The 25,622-nt window shown below is 43.7% G+C and overlaps 1 protein-coding gene across 9 annotated transcripts in view; it reads left to right on the top strand.

The window, feature by feature from the left end:
- Positions 1–25,622, top strand: part of otofa (otoferlin a) — a 123,177-nt gene that overhangs the window by 48,901 nt on the left and 48,654 nt on the right. For 8 of the 9 annotated variants that reach the window (XM_055885346.1, XM_055885338.1, XM_055885342.1 and 5 more), the window contains exons 6-14: positions 18,878–18,948; positions 19,912–20,044; positions 20,200–20,254; positions 21,038–21,169; positions 22,112–22,174; positions 22,392–22,476; positions 22,583–22,742; positions 22,917–23,103; positions 23,342–23,528. In XM_055885346.1, the coding sequence (XP_055741321.1) occupies positions 18,878–18,948; positions 19,912–20,044; positions 20,200–20,254; positions 21,038–21,169; positions 22,112–22,174; positions 22,392–22,476; positions 22,583–22,742; positions 22,917–23,103; positions 23,342–23,528 (1,073 nt within the window). Of the gene's footprint in view, positions 1–17,466; positions 17,673–18,877; positions 18,949–19,911; positions 20,045–20,199; positions 20,255–21,037; positions 21,170–22,111; positions 22,175–22,391; positions 22,477–22,582; positions 22,743–22,916; positions 23,104–23,341; positions 23,529–25,622 lie in introns of those variants that run through there. The other variant, XM_055885345.1, reaches the window with a different exon arrangement.

Raw genomic sequence — 25,622 nt, forward strand, 5'->3', positions numbered from 1 at the left:
CTCCTGTAACATCATATTACAACATACATATAGAGTTTGTTCGAAAATGTGCATATTTAGCCACAAAAAAACGTGGTTATACAATGAGAATAGTAGCCAACCTGGGCTGAAAATGTCGGGCGCCATTTTGGACAGTGATCTCGCGTAATGAATAACTAATCATAAACTTTACTAAAAAATATAGGGTGGACAGCAATCGAAAGACAAATTAGTTCTTAATGCAATCGCTGAATTACATTTCTAAAATTATCCTTACTGTGCAATATAGGGTTCGCCAAGCGAAGCTACACAAAACAAAATGGCGGCTTATGCGTTTGACATTTTTCAACAGAATAACGATTTATCATAAAAAATAGTACTTACTATGAGCTGATCTTCAATCAGAATCTTGGGCAATGTATCCTTTCTCCGGTCTAATCGTCTTTTGGTCGAAAGATGTCCTCTTGTCCTGTCGAAATGGCCACTAATGTTCGACCGGTACTGGAAACGTGCCCAGCGCTTCAAAGTGCATCACAAAGAAATGCCTCAAAATCGCACTAAACGGATATAAATTGCTATAAAACGGTTTAAATTAACTACCTTATGATGTCTTTAACACCTATAACGAATAAAAACATGACCGGCGATATATAAGTGGCTAAACCAAAGCTTGTAAGGAGGCCAGTCCGACGACCACTCTGCGTCGAGCGCACTGTTGAATTGCGCAACCCGGATTGCGCAATCCACTCCATTCAAAATCTCCCCGCTTACTGACATCTAGAGGAAGGCGTAGGCAGTGTTTGTAGCATCATAGCATTCACAGGGTCTTATGAACTGACCTGGGAGCAGGGGCCAAGATTTCTGAAATCTCACTCCCTGGTAGGAAAAGTGCTGTAGAATGAGTTCTGTTTCACTCAGAGACATAATTCCAACGGTTATAGAAACTAGAGTGTTTTCTATCCAATAATAACAATAATATGCATATTGTAAGAGCAAGAATTGAGTACTAGGCAGTTTAATTTGGAGACCAATTTTCCCTAAGTCGAAACAGCACCCCCTATATCCCAGAGAGGTTAATCCAGTGGGGTTAATGTGGAGGGTGGCCATTTGGAGGAGGCTACGAAAGCGGGTAGTGACTATGGTGGGGTGGGGACCACGACCAGTGCCAGAGCCGCCACCGTGGACAGACGCCCACCTAGACTTTATGCTGGTGCGCCCGGAGTTCGCACCTTAAGGGGGGGGGGGGGGGGGGGGGGGGTTATGTCACACCCTGGCTTTAGTTATCTTTGTTTTCATTATTATTTTAGGTAGGTCAGGGTGTGACATGGGGAAGTTTGTGTGTTTGTATTGTCTAGGGTGTTGTATGGTTTAGGGGGTTAAGTAGAGTAGATGGGTTAGTGTTTAGTATAGATGTCTAGGAAAGTCTATGGTTGCCTGAATTGGTTCTCAATCAGAGACAGCTGGTTATTGTTGTCTCTGATTGGGAGCCATATTTAAGGCAGCATGTGCTTTAGCTGTGTTGTGGGTAATTGTCTATGTTGAACGTTTGTAGCTTGTGTGTGCACTAACGTTTGTAGCTTCACGGTCGTTTGTTGTTTTGTTTCTGTTTATGTATAGTGTTCGTTTCGTTTTGTCTTCATCTCCAATAAAAGAAGATGTCTTCATTTCCCGCTGCGGCTTGGTCCTCTCTCTCACCCACTTATTATGACAATCGTGACAACTACAGATTATCTCAAAAATGACCTGTAAACTTTGTCCAAACATTTCAAACTACTTTCCTAATCCAACTTTAGGTATTTTAAAATGTAAATAATCGATAAAATTTAAGACGGGATAAACTGTGTTCAATAGCGGATAAAATGAAAGTGGAGCGAGCTCCAGGTCTCGCGCCCCAAACAAAACAGTCCAATTGGCTATACACCCAGAAAGGAAAGGGCTACTTCTTCATTTCTCAAAGGAAAAACATTGACTAATTTCTAAAGACTGTTGACATCTAGTGGAAGCCATGGGAACTGCAACCAAATGCCTCAGAAATCTAGTTTCACATAGAAATCCAATTGAAAACAGTCACCTCAACAACAAAAAAATTCCTGGATGGTTTGTTCTCGGGGTTTCACCTGCCAAATAAGTTCTGTTATACTCAGAGACATAATTTTAACAGTGGTTAAAATGGTCCAGTGGTCCAGGGCACTGCATCGCAGTGCTAGCTGCGCCACCAGAGTCTCTGGGTTCGCGCCCAGGCTCTGTCGCAGCCGGCCGCAACCGGGAGGTCCGTGGGGCGACGCACAATTGGCATAGCGTCGTCCGGGGGTTAGGGAGGGTTTTGCCGGTAGGGATATCCTTGTCTCAGTATGTAAAATTTAATAAAATGTATGCACTCTACTGTAAGTCGCTCTGGATAAGAGCGTCTGCTAAATGACTAAAATGTAAAAAAAATCATTGTAAAAACAAATATGTATATCCTAGCTTCTGGGCCTGAGTAGCAGGCAGTTTACTTTGGACACGCTTTTCATCCGTACGTGAAATTACCGCCCCCTAGCCCGAAGAGATTTTAACCTGAGGGAGTCTGGAAGGAGAGTTTACAGTCTAACCAGACACCTAGGTATTTGTAGTTGTTCACATATTCTAAGTCAGAACCATCCAGAGTAGTGATGCTAGGTGGGCGGGCGGGTGTGGGCAGCAATCGGTTGAAGAGCATTTATTTAGTTTTACTAGCATTTAAGAGCAGTTGGAGGCCACAGAAGGAGTATTGTATGGCATTGATGCTCGTTTGAAGGTTTGTTAACTTCTCTGCGCTACGGATCCCTTTTACGGGATCACTTTCCTAAACAACCGCTAGAATTGCAGGGCACCAAATGCAAAAATATTACAAATAATATTTATAATCATGCAATCACAAGTGAAATATATACCAAAACACAGCTTAGCTTGTTGTTAATCCACCTATCGTGTCAGATTTTGAAAATATACTTTGCAGGGAAAGAAATCCAAGCTTTTTGAATGTAGCAATCATTGCTAGAACAGTTAGCCTTATATTAGCTTGGTTAGCATGGTCACGAAAGTCAGAAAAGCAATAAAATGAATCGCTTACCTTAGATAATCTTCAGATGTTTGCACTCACGAGACTCCCAGTTGCACAACAAATGTTCTTATTGTTCGAAAAATATTACTTTGATCACAAAAGTAATACCCCATTTGGGTTGCACGTTATTTTCAGAAAACCAAAGCCTTGTTCCGTTTGACAAATTCCAAAAAGTATCCGTAATGGTCGTAGAACCATGTCAAATGTTTTTTATAATCAATCCTCAGGTTGTTTTTAACAAACATAATCGATAATATTTAAACCGGACCATAACCTATTCATTAAGAGACAAACGGAAAATGGAGAGCTCCTTTCGTGCGCGCAGGAACTATTCGGAGGACACCTGACTAGTTTTGAAAAATCTTGTTCATTTTTCAAAATAAAAGCCTGAAACTATGTCTAAAGCCTGGTCACAGCCTGAGGAAGCCATTGGAAAAGGAATCTGGTTGATACCCCTTTAAATGGAAGAAAGACGGTCCAGGAAACACAGATAAAAAAATATATATATATCACGTCCGGGTTATATTTTCTCAGGTTTTCGTCTGCAGAATACGTTTTGTTATACTCACAGACAATATTTTGACAGTTTTGGAAACTTTGGAGTGTTTTCTATCCTAATCTGTTAATTATATGCATATTCTACGTTCTGGGCCAGAGAAAATGTCCGTTTACCTTGGGAACGATATTTTAAGAAAATAAAAAAATTCAGACCCCTAGCGTCAAGAAGACAGTGTCCAAGGAAAGGCCCGATGTATACAGAATGGTGTCGTCTGCGTAGAGGTGGATCAGAGAATCACCAGCAGCAATATCGACATCATTGATATATACAGAGAAAAGAGCCGGCCATAGAATTGAACCCTGTGGCACCCCCATGTAGACTGCCAGAGGTCCGGACAACAGGCCCTCCGATTTGACACACTGAACTCTATCTGAGAAGTACATAATCAGCATCATTATAAACGTGCATGCATCAATGTCATAGCTAGAACCATCTCTTCATCGTCAGTAGCCCTTTACACTCGTACCCATATACGGGTTGAAAATGGCAGATTTGGACACTGATACGAGCATAAATTGTAACGCAGTGGCTGTACAGTAACATGCTATAAATTATGTCAGAGCTCAGGCTCTGCGCTTCACGGCTCTGTATAGGTTTTGACTGACAGCTGTTCTGAACTTGATAACTGCACTCGACAAGAAGTTGCCCCATCCCTCCAACTAATTTTGAAAGATTAGATGTGAAGGAATATAATGAATACCGCTTTGATGTCATACAAGCAAGCCAAATACCCGTGAGTCCAAATGTGCACTTCACATTTCCATATCATAAAACTCATAATATACAGTGTCAACGTTTATGATTGCTATGTTGGTTACAAGATGACATGGTGTTTTACCCTGGGTTGTCCTGAACAGAATGAGCCTATGTTGTGGAACACACACCTGAATGCACACATAACTGTGAAAGATTGTAGTTTATAACTTAGCTAGTCATGTCGGCAAGAGTACAAGCTTTCAAATGATGCCCATATGACCCAGATTGCGATTTATATTGGGCCGTTTTTGAATTGCGTGAACAACAACATTAATAGTGTAAAGGGGGGATTCAGGGCTGTGTTCCAAACAAAACAACTACAAGTGTGATGCTCTAGTTCCTCAACGGCACAGCTAGGAGAGATCAAAAAAGCACCTTATAGTTGAAGGCTCTTCGAGTCATAAAAGTGCATTGAAATGAATTAGGAACTGTGCAAACTTTGGAGAGGTGTGTGGCCACTTGGAAACACCAGTTAGACCTCTCACTCAAACCCTTGTAATTGTTGCACCTACCCCAAATTTTCCAAGAATATTTTTATCATGTTACTGAATGTATCCAGACTATTTTCAGATTCCGTTGTCAACAAAAGTACAGTAAATGTAAAATCACATAAAATCAACGGTGTTATCTTTTAAGTGCTACCATGGTTATGCATATGCTATCCATATTTCTTCTGTATAGACACATTTCTATTTAGCGCTATCCATAATGGCCAATTCCCAACAAGGTTCAACAACAACAACAACAATAACAACAACATCAAAGCGAAGATATCATTATTGTCAGCAAGTCATTAAATATACCATTATGCTCAAAATATATCAACACCATAGTTAGAACAATCCTCATCATCATTATCAATCTCATTAATAACAACAAAAGTGAAGACATGATAATCGGCACGATCATCAACAATATCATCATCATCATCTTCACACCATGCATTTAAACATACCTAGACACTTTAGCTGGCACGATACTCGGCCAGTCAGTAGGGAGTGAATGTGTAACAGCAGTATGTTTCAGCCTCCAGGCAGTAGGGAGTGAATGTGTTACAGCAGTATGTTTCAGCCTCCAGTCAGTAGGGAGTGAATGTGTTACAGCAGTATGTTTCAGCCTCCAGGCAGTAGGGAGTGAATGTGTTACAGCAGTATGTTTCAGCCTCCAGTCAGTAGGGAGTGAATGTGTTACAGCAGTATGTTTCAGCCTCCAGTCAGTAGGGAGTGAATGTGTAACAGCAGTATGTTTCAGCCTCCAGGCATTAGGGAGTGAATGTGTAACAGCAGTATGTTTCAGCCTCCAGGCATTAGGGAGTGAATGTGTAAAAGCAGTATGTTTCAGCGTCCAGTCAGTAGGGAGTGAATGTGTTACAGCAGTATGTTTCAGCCTCCAGGCATTAGGGAGTGAATGTGTAAAAGCAGTATGTTTCAGCTTCTAGGAAGTAGGGAGTGAATGTGTTACAGCAGTATTTTTCATCCTCCAGTCAGTAGGGTGTGAATGTGCTACAGCAGTATGTTTCAGCCTCCAGTCAGTAGGGAGTGAATGTGTAACAGCAGTATGTTTCAGCCTCCAGTCAGTAGGGAGTGAATGTGTAACAGCAGTATGTTTCAGCCTCCAGGCATTAGGGAGTGAATGTGTAACAGCAGTATGTTTCAGCCTCCAGTCAGTAGGGAGTGAATGTGTTACAGCAGTATGTTTCAGCCTCCAGTCAGTAGGGAGTGAATGTGTTACAGCAGTATGTTTCAGCCTCCAGGCATTAGGGAATGAATGTGTTACAGCAGTATGTTTCAGCCTCCAGGCATTAGGGAGTGAATGTGTAACAGCAGTATCTTTCAGCCTCCAGGCAGTAGGGAGTGAATGTGTTACAGCAGTTTGTTTCAGCCTCCAGGCAGTAGGGAGTGAATGTGTTACAGCAGTATGTTTCAGCCTCCAGGCAGTAGGGAGTGAATGTGTAACAGCAGTATGTTTCAGCCTCCAGTCAGTAGGGAGTGAATGTGTTACATTCGGTACCACGCACCAGGCCTATAGTACGCCTTGAGAGTCCAGTGTGCCCTGTTGTTGTTCCCCGCACTAGCCTGATGGTGCGTGTCCGTAGCCCGGTAACTCCAGTTCCGGCACCACGCACCAGGCCTACAGTGCGTCTCAGCCGGCCAGAGTCTGCCTTCTGCCCAGCGGTGCCTGAACTGCCCGTCTGCCCAACGGCGCCTGAACTGCCCGTCTGCCCAACGGCGCCTGAACTGCCCGTCTGCCAAGCGGCGTCTGAACTGTCCGTCTGCCAAGCGCCGCATGAACTGCCTGTCTGTACTGAGCCCTCAAAGCCGCCCGTCTGCCATGAGCCTGCAAAGCCGCCCGTCTGCCATGAGCCTTCAGAGCCGTCCAGACAGGAGCCGCCAGAGCCTTCCGCCAGACAGGAGCCGCCAGAGCCTTCCTCCAGACAGGAGCAGCCAAAGCCTTCCGCCAGACAGGATCAGCCAGAGCCTTCCGCCAGACAGGATCAGCCAGAGCCTTCCGCCAGACAGGTTCAGCCAGAGCCTTCCGCCAGACAGGATCAGCCAGAGCCGTCCGCCAGCCATGAGCAGCCAGATCCGTCAGCCAGCCATGAGCAGCCAGATCCGTCAGCCAGCCATGAGCAGCCAGATCCGTCAGCCAGCCATGAGCAGCCAGATCCGTCAGCCAGCCATGAGCAGCCAGATCCGTCAGCCAGCCATGAGCAGCCATATCCGTCAGCCAGCCATGAGCAGCCAGATCCGTCAGCCAGCCATGAGCAGCCATATCCGTCAGCCAGCCATGAGCAGCCAGATCCGTCAGCCAGCCATGAGCTGCAGTCCCTCAGTCCGGAGCTGCCGTCCCTCAGTCCGGAGCTGCCGTCCCTCAGTCCGGAGCTGCCGTCCCTCAGTCCGGTGCTGCCCCTCAGTCCGGTGCTGCCCCTCAGTCCGGTGCTGCCCCTTAGTCCAGTGGGGTTAATTTGGAGGGTGGACATTTGGAGGAGGCTACGAAAGCGGGTAGTGACTATGGTGGGGTGGGGACCACGACCAGCGCCAGAGCCGCCACCGTGGACAGACGCCCACCCAGACCCTCCCCTAGACTTTATGCTGGTGCGCCCGGAGTTTGCACCTTAAGGGGGGGGTTATGTCACGTTCCTGACCAATTGTTCATTTTTCTTTTATTTATTTAGTTGGTCAGGTCGTGAGTTGGTGTGGGTTGTCTTTGCGTGTTTTGTCTAGTTTAGGGTGTGTGTATTGTTTAAGGGTTTTTTAGTATGTATGGGGTTGTGTTCAGTGTAGGTGTTTAGGAAAGTCTATGGTTGCCTGATTTTGTTCTCAATCAGAGACAGCTGTTTATTGTTGTCTCTGATTGGGAGCCATATTTAAGGCAGCCATAGGCTTTAGGTGTTCGTGAGTAATTGTCTATGTTCTATGTTGCATGTGTGCACTTAGTTCTGTTTAGCTTCACGATCGTTTGTTTTGTTCGTTTTTATGTGTTTGTTTTTTCCTTCATTAAAGAAGATGTATTTTTCACGCTCTGCGCCTTGGTCCTCTCTCTCTCAAGAAGACGATCGTGACAAGTATTCAATTTCTAGCCTGTAAATGTGTTCAATTATAACCATGGTATAAAAGGGATAATCAAACACAATGCAACTCCATGGAAGGTTATAGTTCCACTCCGCTTGGAACACAACTTCCGCGTCGTTCATTATTTTCCATAGAACTCATAGCCCTTCAATGATTATCCCTTACATGTAAACAGTTCCAGTGGTGTATTTGATCTATTTGATCTGTGCATGTACAATGTGTAGGGCAAGCCTCCCTCTTATGAGGGAAGTGAGTTCGGAAGACCTGAAAGTATGCATTTTAGAAATATTTTTCACATACAAACTTTGTATGTCTGAATCTTATAGCCTTTGCAAAAATAACACGGTCACTGTGGTAGAACATTTGCTTTGATTAGCGATTATCTGCAATTATCAATCGTCTCATCAGGTTGCCAGATTTCAGAGGGCGTAACGTCTCTCGTCGGAAGGCATGGACCACAGCACAGCGTGGTAAGTTTTCATGATATTTTATTTATCAAAAAAACACTCGAACAAAGTAACAAAACGAAAGCGAACAGTTCTGTCAGGTAAACAGATACTAAACAGAAAATAACTACCCACCCAAAAAGGCTGCCTAAGTATGATTCAACGATAGACAGCTACCTCTGATTGGGAACCACACTCGGCCAAAAACAAAGAAATAGAAAACATAGAATGCCCACCCTAATCACACCCTGACCTAACCAAATAGAGAAATAAAAAGGCTCTCTAAGGTCAGGGCGTGACAGTACCCCCCCCCCCCCCCCCCCCCCCCCCAACGGTGCGGACTCTGGCCACAAAACCTGACACTAAAGGGGAGGGTCCGGGTGGGCATCCACTCACGGCGATGGCTCCGGTGCGGGTCGTAGACCCCACTCCGCCCACAGATCCCTCCGTTTAAGTGGCGGCCCTGGTGCATGGACCTTCACTGGAGGAACAGGACCTCAGATCATCGCCGGAGGAACCAGACCACCGATCATCGCCGGAGACTCCGGACTGTGAACCGTCGCTGCAGGCTCCGGACTGTGGACTGTTGCTGCAGGCTCCGGACTGTGGACTGTTGCTGCAGGCTCCGGACTGGGGACCGTCGCTGGAGGCTCCGGACTGGGGACCGCCGCTGGAGGCTCCAGACTAAGGACCGCCGCTGGAGGCTCCGGACCGGGGACCGTCGCTGGAGGCTCCGGACCAGGGACCGTCGCTGGAGGCTCCGTGCCATGGATCGTCACTGGAGGCTTAGGGCCATGGATCATCACTGGAGGCTTAGGGCCATGGATCATCACTGGAGGCTTAGGGCCATGGATCATCACTGGAGGCTTAGGGCCATGGATCATCACTGGAGGTTTTGTGCCATGGATCATCACTGGAGGCTTCGTACGTGGAGCCGGAACAGCCACTGTATTTGGATGTATTAGAGTGAGTCTCTCATCATGAGAACCTCCATCCTCCTGACTAGACAGTTTGTAGTGGGAGTCAACTGGGCATTACAATGGAATGGGGCTCTGTCTGTGAATCCTCATGAAAATCTATTGAACTGACACATACAGTTATCATCTCCTTGAGTTTAGATGTACTGATTCAGTGGGTTTTATCGGACGGAACAGAGTTTTTATAGTGTGTCCCCATAGAGCTTATCTGTGTTTTATGAGACCTGTAAAAAAAAGACGCAGGCCAAGGAGGAAAGGGAAAGGGAAAGGGGGATACCTAGTCAGTTGGAAAACTGAATGCATTCAACTGAAATGTGTCTTCCTCATTTAACCTCCTACGGGATTGGTGCTCAAGGTACCATATGCTGTTTGGGTTGCAGTGTCTCTCCTCTTTGGGTTGCAGCAGTGCCGTCTTGCATGTTTGAGTGTGCGCGTGTTCATGAGAGAGTGGTTTTTTCAGTGACATGGGAGCAGGGCACACACACACGCACACTCGTACCTTGGAATCAAAGCAATTCATTTGTCCCTGAGACCGCATCTTCTGTCACCCTAAGGCATTATTACATCATAAACATAATTTATTATCATCTCACGTTCTATGTATGATGACATTTCACCATGATGAAACAGGAAGTCATTCCATACCGGCCCTTAAATCTAAATCAATGTCACACCAGAAGGGTCTTTCTATTTAATGTAGAATAATTACAATCACAGAGCTTATTATGCTTCATGATTATGTAATTGCTAAGGGCTAGATGTCCACGGGAAGAGGTCGTGGAATCTGGTGTGTGTGATATTCATTAAGATGGTCTTATTGCCAGGCTAGCATATGGAACTGTATTACGATGGTTTTATTGCCAGGCTAGCATATGGAACTGTATTACGATGGTTTTATTGCCAGGCTAGCATATGGAACTGTATTAAGATGGTTTTATTGCCAGGCTAGCATATGGTACTGTATTAAGATGGTGTTATTGCCAGGCTAGCATATGGAACTGTATTAAGATGGTTTTATTGCCAGGCTAGCATATGGAACTGTATTACGATGGTTTTATTGCCAGGCTAGCATATGGAACTGTATTACGGTGGTTTTATTGCCAGGCTAGCATATGGAACTGTAATACGATGGTTTTATTGCCAGGCTAGCATATGGCACTGTATTACGATGGTTTTATTGCCAGGCTAGCATATGGAACTGTAATACGATGGTTTTATTGCCAGGCTAGCATATGGAACTGTATTAAGATGGTCTTATTGCCAGGCTAGCATATGGAACTGTATTAAGATGGTTTTATTGCCAGGCTAGCATATGGAACTGTATTAAGATGGTTTTATTGCCAGGCTAGCATATAGAACTGTATTACGATGGTTTTATTGCCAGGCTAGCATATGGAACTGTATTACGATGTTTTTTTGCCAGGCTAGCATATGGAACTGTATTACGATGGTTTTATTGCCAGGCTAGCATATGGAACTGTATTAAGATGGTTTTATTGCCAGGCTAGCATATGGAACTGTATTACGATGGTCATACCATGGATCATTTAGCGATTTTAAACCCATTGAATAACACATTCATAAACGGCAAAACAGGCAGTGAAAAAAATGTATCATAAGGAACAAGGTTTTGAAGTGTCTGTCCTATACCTAGGAGATATAAGAAATCTCAAGTTATACTTCCAGTCAATAGACTGTTAATTAAGATGGTTTTATTGCTAGAAGAATCTGGTGTGTGGGAGATTCATTTAGATGGTTTTATTGCCTACCGTACAATAGATCAGGGGAGAAGCAGAAGGCTAAGAGACATAATCCTAACCTTATTGAGCAGACAGATTTGGGTCAGAGTTAATGAGAGTTGGAGCCTTGTACAGTACATATCAAACAGAAGATGAAGACTGGGTAGTTTACTAGTGCAAATTAGACCACCCTGTCTGTAATGATAGCATTACATGTGGTTTAAAGGTCATCCCACATTCAAACATTGGTACAGTTTAGGAAGTAGGACTTCTGTTCTTCTGACATTGGCATAGACAAAGGATAAGAGAGAGATGGAGGTGTGTGTGTGTGTGTGTGTGTGTGTGTGTGTGTGTGTGGGTGTGTGTGTGTGTGTGTGTGTGTGTGTGTGTGTGTGTGTGTGTGTGTGTGTGTGTGTGTGTGTGTGTGTGTGTGTGTGTGTGTGTGTGTGTGTGTGTGTGTGTGTGTGTGTGTGTGTGTGTGTGTGTGACTCCATCTCTCTCTTATCCTTTGTCTATGCCAATGTCAGATGAACAGAGGGCCAAGAGACCAGAGGTGGCAGAATGGAATGCTCGGGTTGGGGTGTAGGGTTTTGAGCATAGCCTGAAGGTAGGGAGGGGCAGTTACTCTTGCAAGCGACATGGTCTTTTAGTGGATGCAAGCTTCAACTGGAAGCCTGTGGAGTGTGCGGAGGAGCGGGGTGACATGGGAGAACTTGGGACTGTTGAGCACCAGGTGGGCTGCAGTGTTCTGGATAAGTTGCAGGGTTTTGATAGCACAAACGGTTTGATAGCACAAGGCTCCCAAGTGGCGCAGCGGTCTAAGGCACTGCATCTTAGTACAAGAGGTGTCACTACAGTCCCTGGTTCGATCCAGGCTGTATCACATCTGGCCGTGATTGGGAGTCCCATAGGCGGGTGCACAATTGGCACAGCATCGTTCGGCCCGGGGTAGGCTGTCATTTTAAATGAGATTTTTTTCGTAACTGACTTGCCTAGTTAAACAAAGGTTAAATAAAAAAATATAAAATATAAAAAAGCAGGAGCCCAGCCAACAGTGAGTTGCAGTAGTCCGGACAGGAGATGACAAGTGCCTGGATTAGCACATGTGTGAGATGAAGTCATACTCTAGGATGTTGTAGAGCATGAACCTGCAGGAGCGAGTCACTGCTTTGATGTTTGCAGAGAACGACAGGGTGTTGTCCAGGGTCACGCCAAGGTTCTTTGCACTCTGAGAGGGGGACACCGTGGAGTTGTCAACTGTGATGGAGAGGTCTTGGAGAGGGTAGGCCTTCCCCGGGAGGAAGAGGAGCTCTGTCTTGTCGAGCTTGAGGTGGTGGGCCGACATCCAAGCTGAGATATCTGCCAGGCATGCAGAAATGAGAGCTTTGGCAGTGTGGAGAGCCTCCGTGACACATGCAGAGATGAGCAGTCTCTGTTGAGTGATCCATCTTGAAGCTTGACTGGTTAGGGTCAAGAATATTCTTCTGAGACAGATAGCAAGAGAGTTGGTCAGAGACGGCACACTCAAGTGTTTTGGAAAGAAAAGATACCGATCAGTAGTTTTTCACATCAGAGGAGTCAAGTGTTGGCTTCTTGAAGAGGAAACTCTGCATTCTGAAGTCAAAGGGGATGCAGCCAGATCATACATTTGTGTACTGGTCCCCCCTGGGTATCGAACACACATCACTGGCATTGCAAGTGCCGTGCTCTACCAACTGAACCACACGGGAACCCATTTCACTTATTCATGTATCACAATTCCAGTGGGTCAGAAGTTTACATACACTAAGTTGATTATGCCTTTAAACAGCTTGGAAAATTCCAGAAAATTATGTAATGTCTTTAGAAGCTTCTGATAGGTTAATTGACATTATTTGAGTCAATTGAAGGTGTACCTGTGGATATATTTCAAGGCCTACCTTCAAACTCAGTGGCTCTTTGCTTGACATCATGGGAAAATCTAAATAAATCAACCAAGACCTCAGGAAAAAATTGTAGAGCTCCACAAGTCTGGTTCATCCTTGGGAGCAATTTCCAAACGCCTGAAGGTACCACGTTCATCTGTACAAACAATAGTATGCAAGTTAAACACCATGGGACCACGCAGCTGTCATTCCTCTCAGGAAGGAGACGCGTTCTGTCTCCTAGAGATGAACGTACTTTGGTGCGAAAAGTGCAAATTAATCCCAGAACAACAGCAAAGGACCTTGTGAAGATGCTGGAGGAAACAGGTACAAAAGTATTTATTTCCACAGTAAAACGAGTCCTATATCGACATAACCTGAAAGGCCACTCAGCAAGGAAGAAGCCACTTCTCCAAAACCGCTATAAAAAATACAAGACTACGGTTTGCACATGGAGACAAAGATCGTACTTTTTTGAGAAATATCCTCTGGTCTGATGAAACAAAAATAGAACTTTTTGGCCATAATGACCATCATTATGTTTGGAGGAAAAAGGGGGATGCTTGCAAGCCGAAGAACACCATCCCAAACATGAAGCATGGGCGTGGCAGCATCATGTTGTGGGGGTGGGTCTGACTCTTGCTGCAGGAGGGACTGGTGCACTTCACAAAATAGATGGCATCATGAGGACGGAAAATTCTGTGGATATATTGAAGCAACATCTCAAGACATCAGTCAGGAAGTTAAAGCTTGGTCACAAATGGGTCTTCCAAATGGACAATGATCCCAAGCATACTTCCAAAGTTGTGGCAAAATGGCTTAAGGACAACAAAGTCAAGGTATTGGAGTGGCCATCACGAAGCCCTGACCTCAGTCCTATAGAAAATTTGTGGCCAGAACTGACCTCACGCAGAGCTGAAGCAAAGCTGGTGTAAACTTACATAACATGTAATCCCTTGCAAAACGGAGGAAACCGAGGCAGGGATTGTTTTGAATGTTAATTTGGTTAGGCTTTTGTTTAATTCGTTCACTCATTTTGTTAGTTTTGTGTTGGGATGTAAGCAAGCTCATTCTGTGCCAGCCTGGGGCCGTCATGCTTTCAAGGGCCACCTTTGATCATACCCACAATGCAACAGGTTGGCGGCGCATCAAACAGTATTGTGATGGTGTTGTGTTGTGGGGTCTTTTCATATGTATAAGTGTATCACACGGCAGTGCCAACAAATGACAGATCTAGGATGTATTTTATGTCTTTAACGTAGACTTAAGGGTCTTTATTCATATGAGGTCTATGTGTACTTACAGTAGCACGGGTAGAATGTTCTGGAGTCTTTGATTGCTACTGTAGCAATGTGTTCTTGGTTTGAAGCTGTGGCTTGTTTGAAGTACTTATAGTAGGTTAGAGCTTTAGTTGTAGACATCAAATGCTATAGTTGTAGAGGTAACTTTAGATTGCAAGAATCTCTTACAACTCCTCAATGTTCCGTGTTGTGTTTTATGTCACTGTTTTCCCTCAAGGTCTTCTGCAGTGTGTCTGGGTGCAGTGTTTTGTGTTTTGTAGTGTCTTGCTGTGGTGTATTGCCGGTGCATTATGTGCCACTGTGTTCCTCCCACATGTTGACTTCCTGACTGAACTTCAGTAAAGGGTCAATCTGAACAAATAGAAGTAGATGCTAGAAGGGGTATCAATCCACTGATGTGATGGAATTAATGATGTTTTAGAAAGTATAAACAAGTGCTAAAGGGAGTGCTATGCAGTCTTTATGAGCAAAGCTCTGTGTAACAAAGTACCTGTTTGTTTGTCCTTCTTTTCCCTTTGAACTGAAATGGGAAGACAAACCGAACAATTAACAACTATAAATGAATATGTAATCAAAACACTGCAAATCAAACCAATCAAATCACATCAAACCAATCAAAACCACACAAACTGTATGCTTGAATCAGGTTGTAGAGTATCCTCATTCAAGCCATCAACTACTAAGGTATGTGCAGCATGGCACCATAGCCCACTAGTGCTTCAGCTTCAGTATCACATAGTCCAGGAATAATACTTCCATAGAAGACTCAGCAAACAAATAATAACCACAGCAGATCACTACAGCAGTACAAACTGAGAGAATCATCGTCTGATGCTGCATTGGGCTATATTTTCTATTCAGTATTGGTAAATAATTAATACGAGTGCTCTTGTGGTTTTATCATGACTCATGAGGTACATAATAAGAGAATGAACATCAATCCAAACTGGTACTCTGATAATGTCTCAGTACTGTTACTTTTAGGGTCTGACTCTTGAGGTTGTAGGATCAATTAAACATAATGAGCGTTGTAGCAATATAGAGAGAGAGAGAGAGAGAGAGAGAGAGAGAGAGAGAGAGAGAGAGAGAGAGAGAGAGAGAGAGAGAGAGAGAGAGAGAGAGAGAGAGAGAGAGAGAGAGAGAGAGAGAGAGAGAGAGAGAGAGAGAGAGAGAGATAGAGATAGAGATAGAGATAGATAGATAGATAGATAGATAGATAGATAGATAGATAGATAGATAGATAGATAGATAGATAGATAGATATTATTAATTGTGGAGGCAGGTTGCCCAGTGGTTAGAGTGTTGGACAAGCAACCAAAAGTTTGCAAGATCAAATCCCTGAGCTGACAAGCTAAAAATCTGTTCTTCTGCCCCTGAACAAGGAAGTTAATCCACTCTTCCAAGGCTATCATTGAAAAAAATAACTTGTTCTTAACTGACTTGCCTAGTAAAATAAAAAATACTTATCCCTGGAAAAGTTTTTCTAAATCTATATTTTAAATACAATTATGATACAAGACTTTCCTTCTCCTCTGTATATTTGTAATAAGACCAGTATTCTGGGCTGCTGTGGTATTTATTTCTTCATTAGTGGCTTTAAGTAAGTGGCTAGAACAATCAGTGAGATCAGGGTGGTATGCTGCTGAAATCTTGAAATCATGAAAGAGAAACAGCATTCCATTAGTATTTGCATGTGCAGATGCCTACTTGTTGGAGATGTAAATAATTGAATGCCTAACAAACAATGACAGAAAGAGAAAGAGAGAAATAACGGGAGGAGGAAGAGAGATGCAGAGAGAAACAATTCAGCAGTTGACTGGGGAAGGAGGCAGGAGGAAGGAGGGAGGAGAGGCTGAATAGCAGAGGTGGTTAACTTTTAATCGGCTTTCTCTGAATACCCTTTCGTTTTAAAATGTTCATTCTGCTCAACCCAAAAAGAGTCTGTTATTGCGTGGTGATCTACTCCCACACCATGGCTTTAGACACTTATTCATTTCCACCTTGCATCACTCCATCTCTCTGCCTGCTCACTGATCTTTCATCCAGTCTCACACAGCCCCATCTCTACCCTCTCCATTAAACTAGAGGCATCGGGTCACTGATTAAACAACAACAGCAAAAAGCCGAAAGCCTTCCAATCAATTTCTGTTTTCTTTCTCTCACTCAGACACGGCCTCTCTCTAAAGATAATGATGTTGGTTAGCTACTTTCTTATTACCCATCTGCATTCACTATGTACTTGGCACAGTAAAGGAAATGAGAAGGCTGGAAAAAGAGGAACAGAGAAGTAGGTATCACTCAGTCGGCTCTATGCTTTTCTGTTGTAATGTTGGGAACTTTCTTAGAGTGTCTCTTTGGTCTCTTTGTTACAGGGTGTTAAAGTGTATCGAGCCCATTTCTCTGTTAGTTTTCATCCCTGGTGACAGCTCACTGCGGTTTACTGACAGGCAGCTTCCTGAGTCTGTCTGATCCAGTTTCATCCCCTCCATCTTGTCCCTGCTGTCTGTGATAAGGCTCTGTGATCCTCTACAGCTCTCTGACTGACACATTCCAAACTTACCTCTTTAGTCGTCCCAGTTCATTCAACAGTAGCGGTCTGAAAAAAATTATACAAATAAAAAACTCTCTGCTCTGACAAAGTGAGAGCCCAAAATACTTCTTCGACCACCACAGTGTCAAATCAAATCACATTTTATTGTTCACATATATGTGTTTAGCAGATGTTATTGCGGGTGTAGCGAAATGCTTCTGTGTAGCAAAATGCTTATGTGTGTGTGTGCGTGCGTATGTGTGTGTGTATGTCTGTGCTTCAGTGTGTACTGTATTAGTGCTCCAATGGATCCCTTGCCATGATTGGCTACACTCGTATTATTTGGTTGTCAGCGCTCCCCCTCCTCCCTGCTCCCTGCTCCCTCCCACCTCCTCACTTCTCCCTGCTCCCTCCTCCCTGCTCCCTCCTCTCCTCCCTGCACCCTCCTCCCTGCTCTCTCCTCCCTGCTCCCTCCTTCCTCCTCCCTCCTCCCTGCCCCCTCCTCCCTCCTCCCTCCTTCCTCCTCCCTCCTCCATGCTCCCTCCTCCCTCCTCCCTGCTCCCTTCTCCCTCCTCCCTGCTCCGTCCTCCCCAACCCTACAGCAGCTTCTGCACTACTGTATCTCCTCAAGCCTCAGATTCATCCTCTCACCTGCCTCTTCCTTTCCCTCCTCTGTCTCCTTTCCTCCCTGTGTACCTCTTGACCTACTCCTTATCTATGGAAGGAACTGCTAATATGGAATAGAGTGAATGAGTGAAGCGTATTCTGTTGAGCAGCAGGGAGAGAGGGTGCTAGTGTTGTCATCCCGAGCTGGGTTTGGACCCAGGGTATGTATGAACCACTTGAGATGCTTAAATGTCTGTTCATCTGATTGAGGCTGTAGTCAACCCCTGATGATTCCATTATTGGGTTGTTTTGAGGTGCTATTGGTTTTGTTTTTACAAATATTACAATCTCAATATTTGCATTGTTAGATGGTCAATAGTAGACGGCAGGATAATAGCACAGTTGCTAGGTGATTCGATATGCTTGTCAGTTGAACACACAGAAGCAAGACTTCCAAGGCTTTCCATTCATATTTTTTTTATTGTTTTTTAAAATTTAAGTCTGTTCTGCCTTCAACGTGTTTGACCTTGATTTGAAATGATTAGGAGAACTATAGCTACACCTTGAACCTGGCTTTGTAGATACACCAGCCTTGAGTGAACAATTGCTAAGTCTTTTGTAGTCTAAATAATGTTGCTTCTTTCTGAAGGATTTTCCATTTCCAATTTATCCTCCCAAACCTGTCATATTGAATAAGGTGTGATATCATATCTATTCTTGAAAGACCATTCCATTTGATCTCCTTCATTTTCTGGTTCTTATCAAAAGAGGGTTAGATATATATCAGTGAATTAATGAAAGAAAAGAGAAAGCAGACATTTCACTCTGATTGACTGCTTCACTTTAGAATGCTTGAGCAGACAAATTGAAAACCTCCCTTTCATCTTCTATCTGACATGTATCCATATCAACAGCTAATTGGACGGTCACGCACATCATTTTTAATTATTAAGGCCCTTCATTTGCCGGTCCGGCAGTGACATCACAGCCTTTGTTGTGGTGGTGATATGTGATCCTCTGTAATAACTGTGTGGTGTTATTGGACACCCTTGGTTTCTATTGTGATGGGGGTCGGGGAGTTTAGAGACTGTCTCATCAATGTGATATTCATCTCTGCAAGATGTTTCCATCCTGATGGTGCAGTGTGTTACATTGGTGTAGGGTTTAGTTAGTTACTGTCAGTTTTCATCATGTACTTACATGGTTCTTTGTTGAATGAGCTCCTCCTTAGATTAATATAAAGGTTAACTAAGAGAGTCAGCAAAGTCCTCCGAATGACAGGAAAATGACAACAGTTCATGAAATTTAGGAAATTGTCTTTGCCATTAGTCCAAAAGTGGGAGCTCTTCCCAGATATTTGACCTGATTTCACTTTGTCGGATTTCAGTAGTTTCTTTCTATTTCTCCTCCTGTCTTCCTCCATCAGAGCAGGGAAGGGGGTATTCTCAGCCATGAAGCTCCACAAGAGCAAGAGCTCCAGAGACGACCACAAGAAAGGTAGGCTTTTACTAATCAGCTGCTCATCCAGACCTTGATAAGAAGGGTAGGCTTTTACTAATCAGCTGCTCATCCAGACCTTGATAAGAAGGGTAGGCTTTTACTAATCAGCTGCTCATCCAGACCTTGATAAGAAGGGTAGGCTTTTACTAATCAGCTGCTCATCCAGACCTTGATAAGAAGGGTAGGCTTTTACTAATCAGCTGCTCATCCAGACCTTGATAAAAAGAGTAGGCTTTTACTAATCAGCTGCTCATCCAGACCTTGATAAGAAGGGTAGGCTTTTACTAATCAGCTGCTCATCCAGACCTTGATAAGAAGGGTAGGCTTTTACTAATCAGCTGCTCATCCAAACCTTGATAAGGGTAGGCTTTTACTAATCAGCTGCTCATCCAGACCTTGATAAAAAGGGTAGGCTTTTACTTCTCAGCGCCTTATCCAGACCTTGATAAGGGTAGGCTTTTACTAATCAGCTGCTAATCCAGACCTTGAAAAAAAGGGTAGGCTTTTACTTATCAGCGCCTTATCCAGACCTTGATAAGGGTAGGCTTTTACTAATCAGCTGCTAATCCAGACCTTGAAAAAAAGGGTAGGCTTTTACTTATCAGCGCCTTATCCAGACCTTGATAAGGGTAGGCTTTTACTAACCAGTTGATTATCCAGACCTTGAAAAAAAGGGTAGGTTTGTACTAAGCAGCTGATTATCCAGACCTTGATAAGAAGGGTAGGCTTTTACTAACCAGTTGATTATCCAGACCTTGAAAAAAATGGTAGGTTTTTACTAATCAGCTGATTATCCAGACCTTGATAAGAAGGGTAGGTTTTTACTAATCAACTGATTATCCGGACCTTGTTAAGCTGAATCAGGTGTGTTAGAGCAGAGATATCCCAGTGACTCTTCAGGAGGAGGGTTGCCAACCCCTGGCATAAACTCACATGGGTTATTGTGATGGCACCCCACAGATGAGCCAGCCACCCTGGACATGGAGGATCTGGACAGGAAGGCCTTACGTCTGGGAGGGGTTGGAGGTCTGGACCCAGACTGCATCTCCCTGGCATCCGTCACCGCCGTCACCACCAATGTCTCCAACAAGAGGTCAGTGTACTGTATACTTGCTCTACAGCTGTTAGTGCAATGATCCATTGACCCTTTATAACACTCTTATTCATGTTTATAAACCACACTACATTACTATACCAAATTGAGTAAATAGTCAACTGCTCTGATTTGTGTCTTCTTGATGCTCTCAGGTCAAAGCCTGATATCAAGATGGAACCTAGTTCTGGGAGGCCTGTGGATTACCAGGTGAGAGGAGGAAAGGAATTACCACGACTTCAGTCACTGCTGGAAATGTATATTGTATACATTGTGGTCAGATGTAACCATGCCTGTACAGTTTGTTTAACAACTAGCCCCTAAAGGCAGACAAGGCTTAACCCTACCCCTGCCAGCTGTGTGTCTTTGTCTTCACTGTATCTACCCATCCTTAGCTCCATTACACAATAGCTGCTGCAGTTCGTGGAGAGAGGGATTTTTTTCTTGGATTGTATTAGGATCCCAATTTACTGACTCCAGTAGGGATGAATGGATAGGGCATAGTGTCTTCACACTGGGTGGTTAGAACAAAAGCTAGCAGCTCATTAATGTAGCCTAACTTCAGGCTGCAGCTACTCTCCCCTGCCAGCAACAGCACACTGGCCTATATACATTCATGTACCAGTCTCTGTGACCACAAACCACAACTCTGCACACCGACTGAGATGTTCACAGCACAGTCTATGTGTGCCTTGCACTGTGCTGGGCTCCTTAGTAAAGGTATAAAGGTATAATTAACCTTCAGGGATAGGAGTCGCCTCTCTAGTCAAAACCTCCAGTTTGACTTTTCATCTTGATTGTTTGGCTTGGTACCCTTTTGTTATGGTGCATTTACTCACCTTTAGATGGAGGGTTTTGGAGTAAAATGAATCCCGGCTAGAATATTGCCTACCTGCTTATTCCCTTTTGAGTCCTATAATCCTCCAACCGGGATTTCCGAAAAAACCTGTTTCCTTAATTAAGAAAATATTCTGTTATTTTGCAACGTATTAGATTAGCATCACAGTGGTCGAGGCCAGGCAGCTGGTAGGCCTAAACATGGACCCTGTGGTCTGTGTGGAGATTGGGGAAGACAAGAAGTACACCTCCATGAAGGAATCCACCAACTGCCCCTACTACAATGAGGTAAGTGCGTCTCTCTCTCTCTCTCTCTCTCTCTCTCTCTCTCTCTCTCTCTCTCTCTCTCTCTCTCTCTCTCTCTCTCTCTCTCTCTCTCTCTCTCTCTCTCTCTCTCTCTCTCTCTCTCTCTCTCTCTCTCTCTCTCTCAATTCAATTCAATTCAATTCAAGGGGCTTTATTGGCATGGGAAACATGTGCTAACATTGCCAAAGCAAGTGAGGTAATAATAATATACAAAAGTGAAATAAACAATAAAAATTAACAGTAAACATTACTCATCTCTCTCTCTCCCTCTCTCTCCATCTCTCTCCCTCTCTCGCTCTCTCTCTCTCCTTCTCTTTCTCTCTTTCTCATTCTCTCTATCTCTCCCTCACTTCTCTCCCTCCCTCCCTCCCTCCCTCCCTCCCTCCCTCCCTCCCTCGCCTCCCATCTTTCTTCTATAGTATGTGTGTAATTGAGTTGAAACAGTGAGAAGAGCAGCCATTCTCAGTCCAGAGTCTCAACACCAGGCTGGCTCTGTTCAGATCAAAGCCTCTGCCTGTAAGGGCTCAGCAGGGCTCTACACATTACACTCTTATTTCACGAGAGGGAGGCTGAGCAAAACATTAAAGCATTATTCAGTCGATGCCCTGATCCAGCTAGGGTGACAAGCATGTTAATCAGTACTAATTACCCTTGTATTATATAAGATTAACCTGGACGCTACACAGAATTGATCCAACCGATGCTGAAAGTATGTTCATTTGATCATCATTGGTTGTATTCTGTAGAAACATGTCTGTTGTGCCCATGATCCGTGAATCATTATCGGGTTGATTTATCCAATTGAACCTTTGAATCTCCTGAACACAATGGAATGATCATCCCAAGGTACAACATGGGTCATTTGACAGAGAGTAAGGCTAAGGTATTTGTCACATCTCATAATGTCGTATCTTCTCCCCACAGTATTTTGTCTTTGACTTCCACGTCCCACCAGATGTCATGTTTGACAAGATCCTCAAGCTCTCAGTAAGTGGCATACATATCTTATACCCACACACAGTAACACACACACACACACCTACTCCATTTTTCTCTTTACAGTAGCAGCCTTTGAGCATGAACCTAACCCTACTCCACTCAACTGCTTCCAAAACAACACCAAGACGAACAGTCTCTATGGCAGGTCTAATGTAGCGCATATGTTTGCAGTATATTCTATATGTTCTCCTCTGTCTTTCACTAGGTGATCCACTCCAAGAACCTGCTGCGGAGTGGCACCTTGGTTGGCACCTTCAAGCTAGATGTTGGCACCGTCTACTCCCAGCCTGGTAAGGGTGTTGAGACTGGACCCATAATGTCTCAGAACCTCTTATAAGGATACATGATGATTCATTGGTTCAATTAATAGATGATTGGTTGACACCTGTGTCACAGAGCACCAGTTCTACCACAAGTGGGCCATGCTGTCTGACCCTGATGACATCACGGCAGGGTGCAAAGGATACATCAAGTGTGACATCGCCGTGGTGGGGAAGGGGGACAATATCAAGACTCCCCACAAAGCCAACGAGACGGATGAAGACGACATAGAGGGGTAAGAGAATGTTTAATTGGGGCAAAATAATGTCAAAGGGTTATACAATGTTCTAGTGGTCAGATAATGTTGTAGAGTGGTCAGGTCATAAGATAGAAAAGGCCAGAGAATGTTATCAAGGGGTTTTGATGTGACAAAATCAGACTTTTTTTTCAACCTTTTTTTTCTGGTCAGGAACCTCCTGCTTCCAGAGGGAGTTCCGTTGGAGAGGCAGTGGGCGCGGTTCTACGTGAAGATCTACCGAGCCGAGGGCCTTCCCAAGATGAACACCAGCATCATGGCCAATGTGAAGAAGGCCTTCATAGGGGAGAACAGAGACCTGGTGGACCCCTACGTACAAGTGGTCTTTGCTGGACAGAGAGTAGGTTCACTACAGCCGCTACTCAGGAGATCAGGACACCATGAACCTGAAGACGTTTTATTGAAACTGGCTGTTTTATTTCTTTGTTGGATAAACAAAATAGACAAATAGCATTACATAATGGATCACAATCACAATATATATACAGTATACATTATTTACAATATATACATAATATGAAGTGTCTTAGTATAAGAATGAAATGTGTGTCAATCCAAACGTATGTTGTTTCCTCCAGGGGAAGACGTCTGTCCAGAAGAGCAGTTATGAGCCCATCTGGAACGAGCAGGTGGTCTTCACAGAGATGTTTCCTCCGCTCTGCAAACGCATCAAGGTCCAGATACGAGACTCTGACAAAGTCAATGACGTTGCCATAGGAACGCACTTCATTGACCTGCGAAAGATCGCCAACGATGGTGACAAAGGTAAGGTGATATATCTACCCAGTCCATAGATCAACATTAGCCTCAATATTGATAGGTCATCAGGTCAAGCCAATGTTATTGTAGCACATTAGTTATTTTGGTGCTAAGTCATTTTTACCAAGTCATTAGAGGGTTTAAATGGCTATAGAAAAGTCTTCAGCCAAAAAGTGCTTGAGAAAAACAAGTACTCAAGAAAGTCCATTTCAAAACACAGTCTTACTCCAACAGATTACGCCAGCGTCGTCCTCAGTCCAAATGCCGATTCACCTCGGCTTTCCCACACGGTGAAGCTGGATAAGCGAGCTAAACACAAGAGAATATGGGCCAGTGCCTCGTTCCGCACAGCACTCCAAACATACACTCAAATGTGTGTAGAAAACGTTCTCTCTATCGTATAGCTGGCTGTGCTTTAAAACTACCACTGGACTGGATTAAAAATAATCAGAAATGTCAAAAAGGATAACTGTGCAAACAATGCTAAGCAAAACACTCCACCTAACTTTTCATGTATCGCCAACTTGCCACTGAGCACGGTAGTCCAACTGGCCCCCCAGCCGGGTAAACAAAACAAAAACATTTTTTTTATTGAATGCCAGCAAAGCCACTACACAACACAACACTAAACAATAGAATTATTGCACTATAACGGTGACAAGCTGTGCCCACAAATTAAAGAATATATAAATTTAACCTTTATTTAACTAGGCAAGTCAGTTAAGAACAAATTCTTATTTACAATGATGGCCTACCAAATGGCAAAAGGCCTTCTGCGGGGACGGGGACTGGGAAAATAAAGCTGTCCCAACAGCAGAGTCTCAACAGCAGTCCCAACACCTTACCACTGCTACACCAGGCTATCAGCGGAGCCTTGTCTGGCAGTGAAACAGTTCATTCAGCCTCATTTACTGCCTTTTGATAAAACATAGCTGATATGGCTTGCTCAACTTCTCTGGAATATGTGGGACGGTAGCGTCCCACTTGGCCAAAAGCCAGAAAAAATGTAGCGCGCCAAATTCAAATAAATTACTATAAAAATCAATCTTTCATGAAATCACACATGAAATACACCAAATTAAAGCTACACATGTTGTGAATCCAGCCAACATGTCTGATTTCAAAAAGGATTTACGGCGAAAGCACACCAAACGATTATGTTAGCTCAGTACATAGCCACAGAAAAACACAGCCATTTTCCCAGCAAAAGATAGTAGTCACAAAAAGCAGAAATAGAGATAAAATGAATCACTAACCTTTGATGACCTTCATCAGATGACAATCATAGGACATCATGTTACACAATACATTTTTGTTTTTGTTCGATAATGTGCATATTTATATCCACAAATCTTGGTTTACATTGGAGCCATGTTCAGAAATGCCTCCAAAATATCCGGAGAAATTTGAAGAAAGATACATGTTTTACATATATTTAAAGATACACTTGTTCTTAATGCAACCGCTGTGTCAGATTTCAAAAAAAACTTTACGTAAAAAGCACACCATGCAATAATCTGAGACGGCGCTCAAACATAACAGCATTTCTCCGCCATGTTGGAGTCAACAGAAATACGAACTTACATAATAAATATTCCCTTACCTTTGATCATCTTCATCAGAATGCACTCCCAGGAATCCTAGTTCAACAATAAATTGTTGTTTTGTTCGATAATGTCCTTTACTTATGTCTAGTAGCTACTTTTGCTAGCATGTTTAGTGCACATGTCCAAACGCTCGCACAAATGCAGGCGAACTCGGACGAAAACTTCAAAAAGTTATATAACAGGTCGAATAAACTGGTCAAACTAAGTAGAGAATCAATCTTCAGGATGTTGTTATCATATATATCCAATAACGTTGGATATATATGTTATGGAACGCAAGGCGATATCATGAGGAAAGCGCGTGACCAGGAACTGGCAATCTGCTAGACCACTGACTCATTCCCCTCACAACACAGCATATGCTTCATTCCACGTTCTACAGACTGTTGACATCTAGTGGAAGGCGTAGGAAGTGCAAACAGATCCATATCTTACAGGGAATTGAATCGGTGATGAGTTGAACATTGACCAGTCTCAGAATTCTCACTTCCTG

The sequence above is a fragment of the Salvelinus fontinalis genome, chromosome 27 (assembly GCF_029448725.1).
Source record: "Salvelinus fontinalis isolate EN_2023a chromosome 27, ASM2944872v1, whole genome shotgun sequence".
NCBI lineage: Eukaryota > Metazoa > Chordata > Actinopteri > Salmoniformes > Salmonidae > Salvelinus > Salvelinus fontinalis.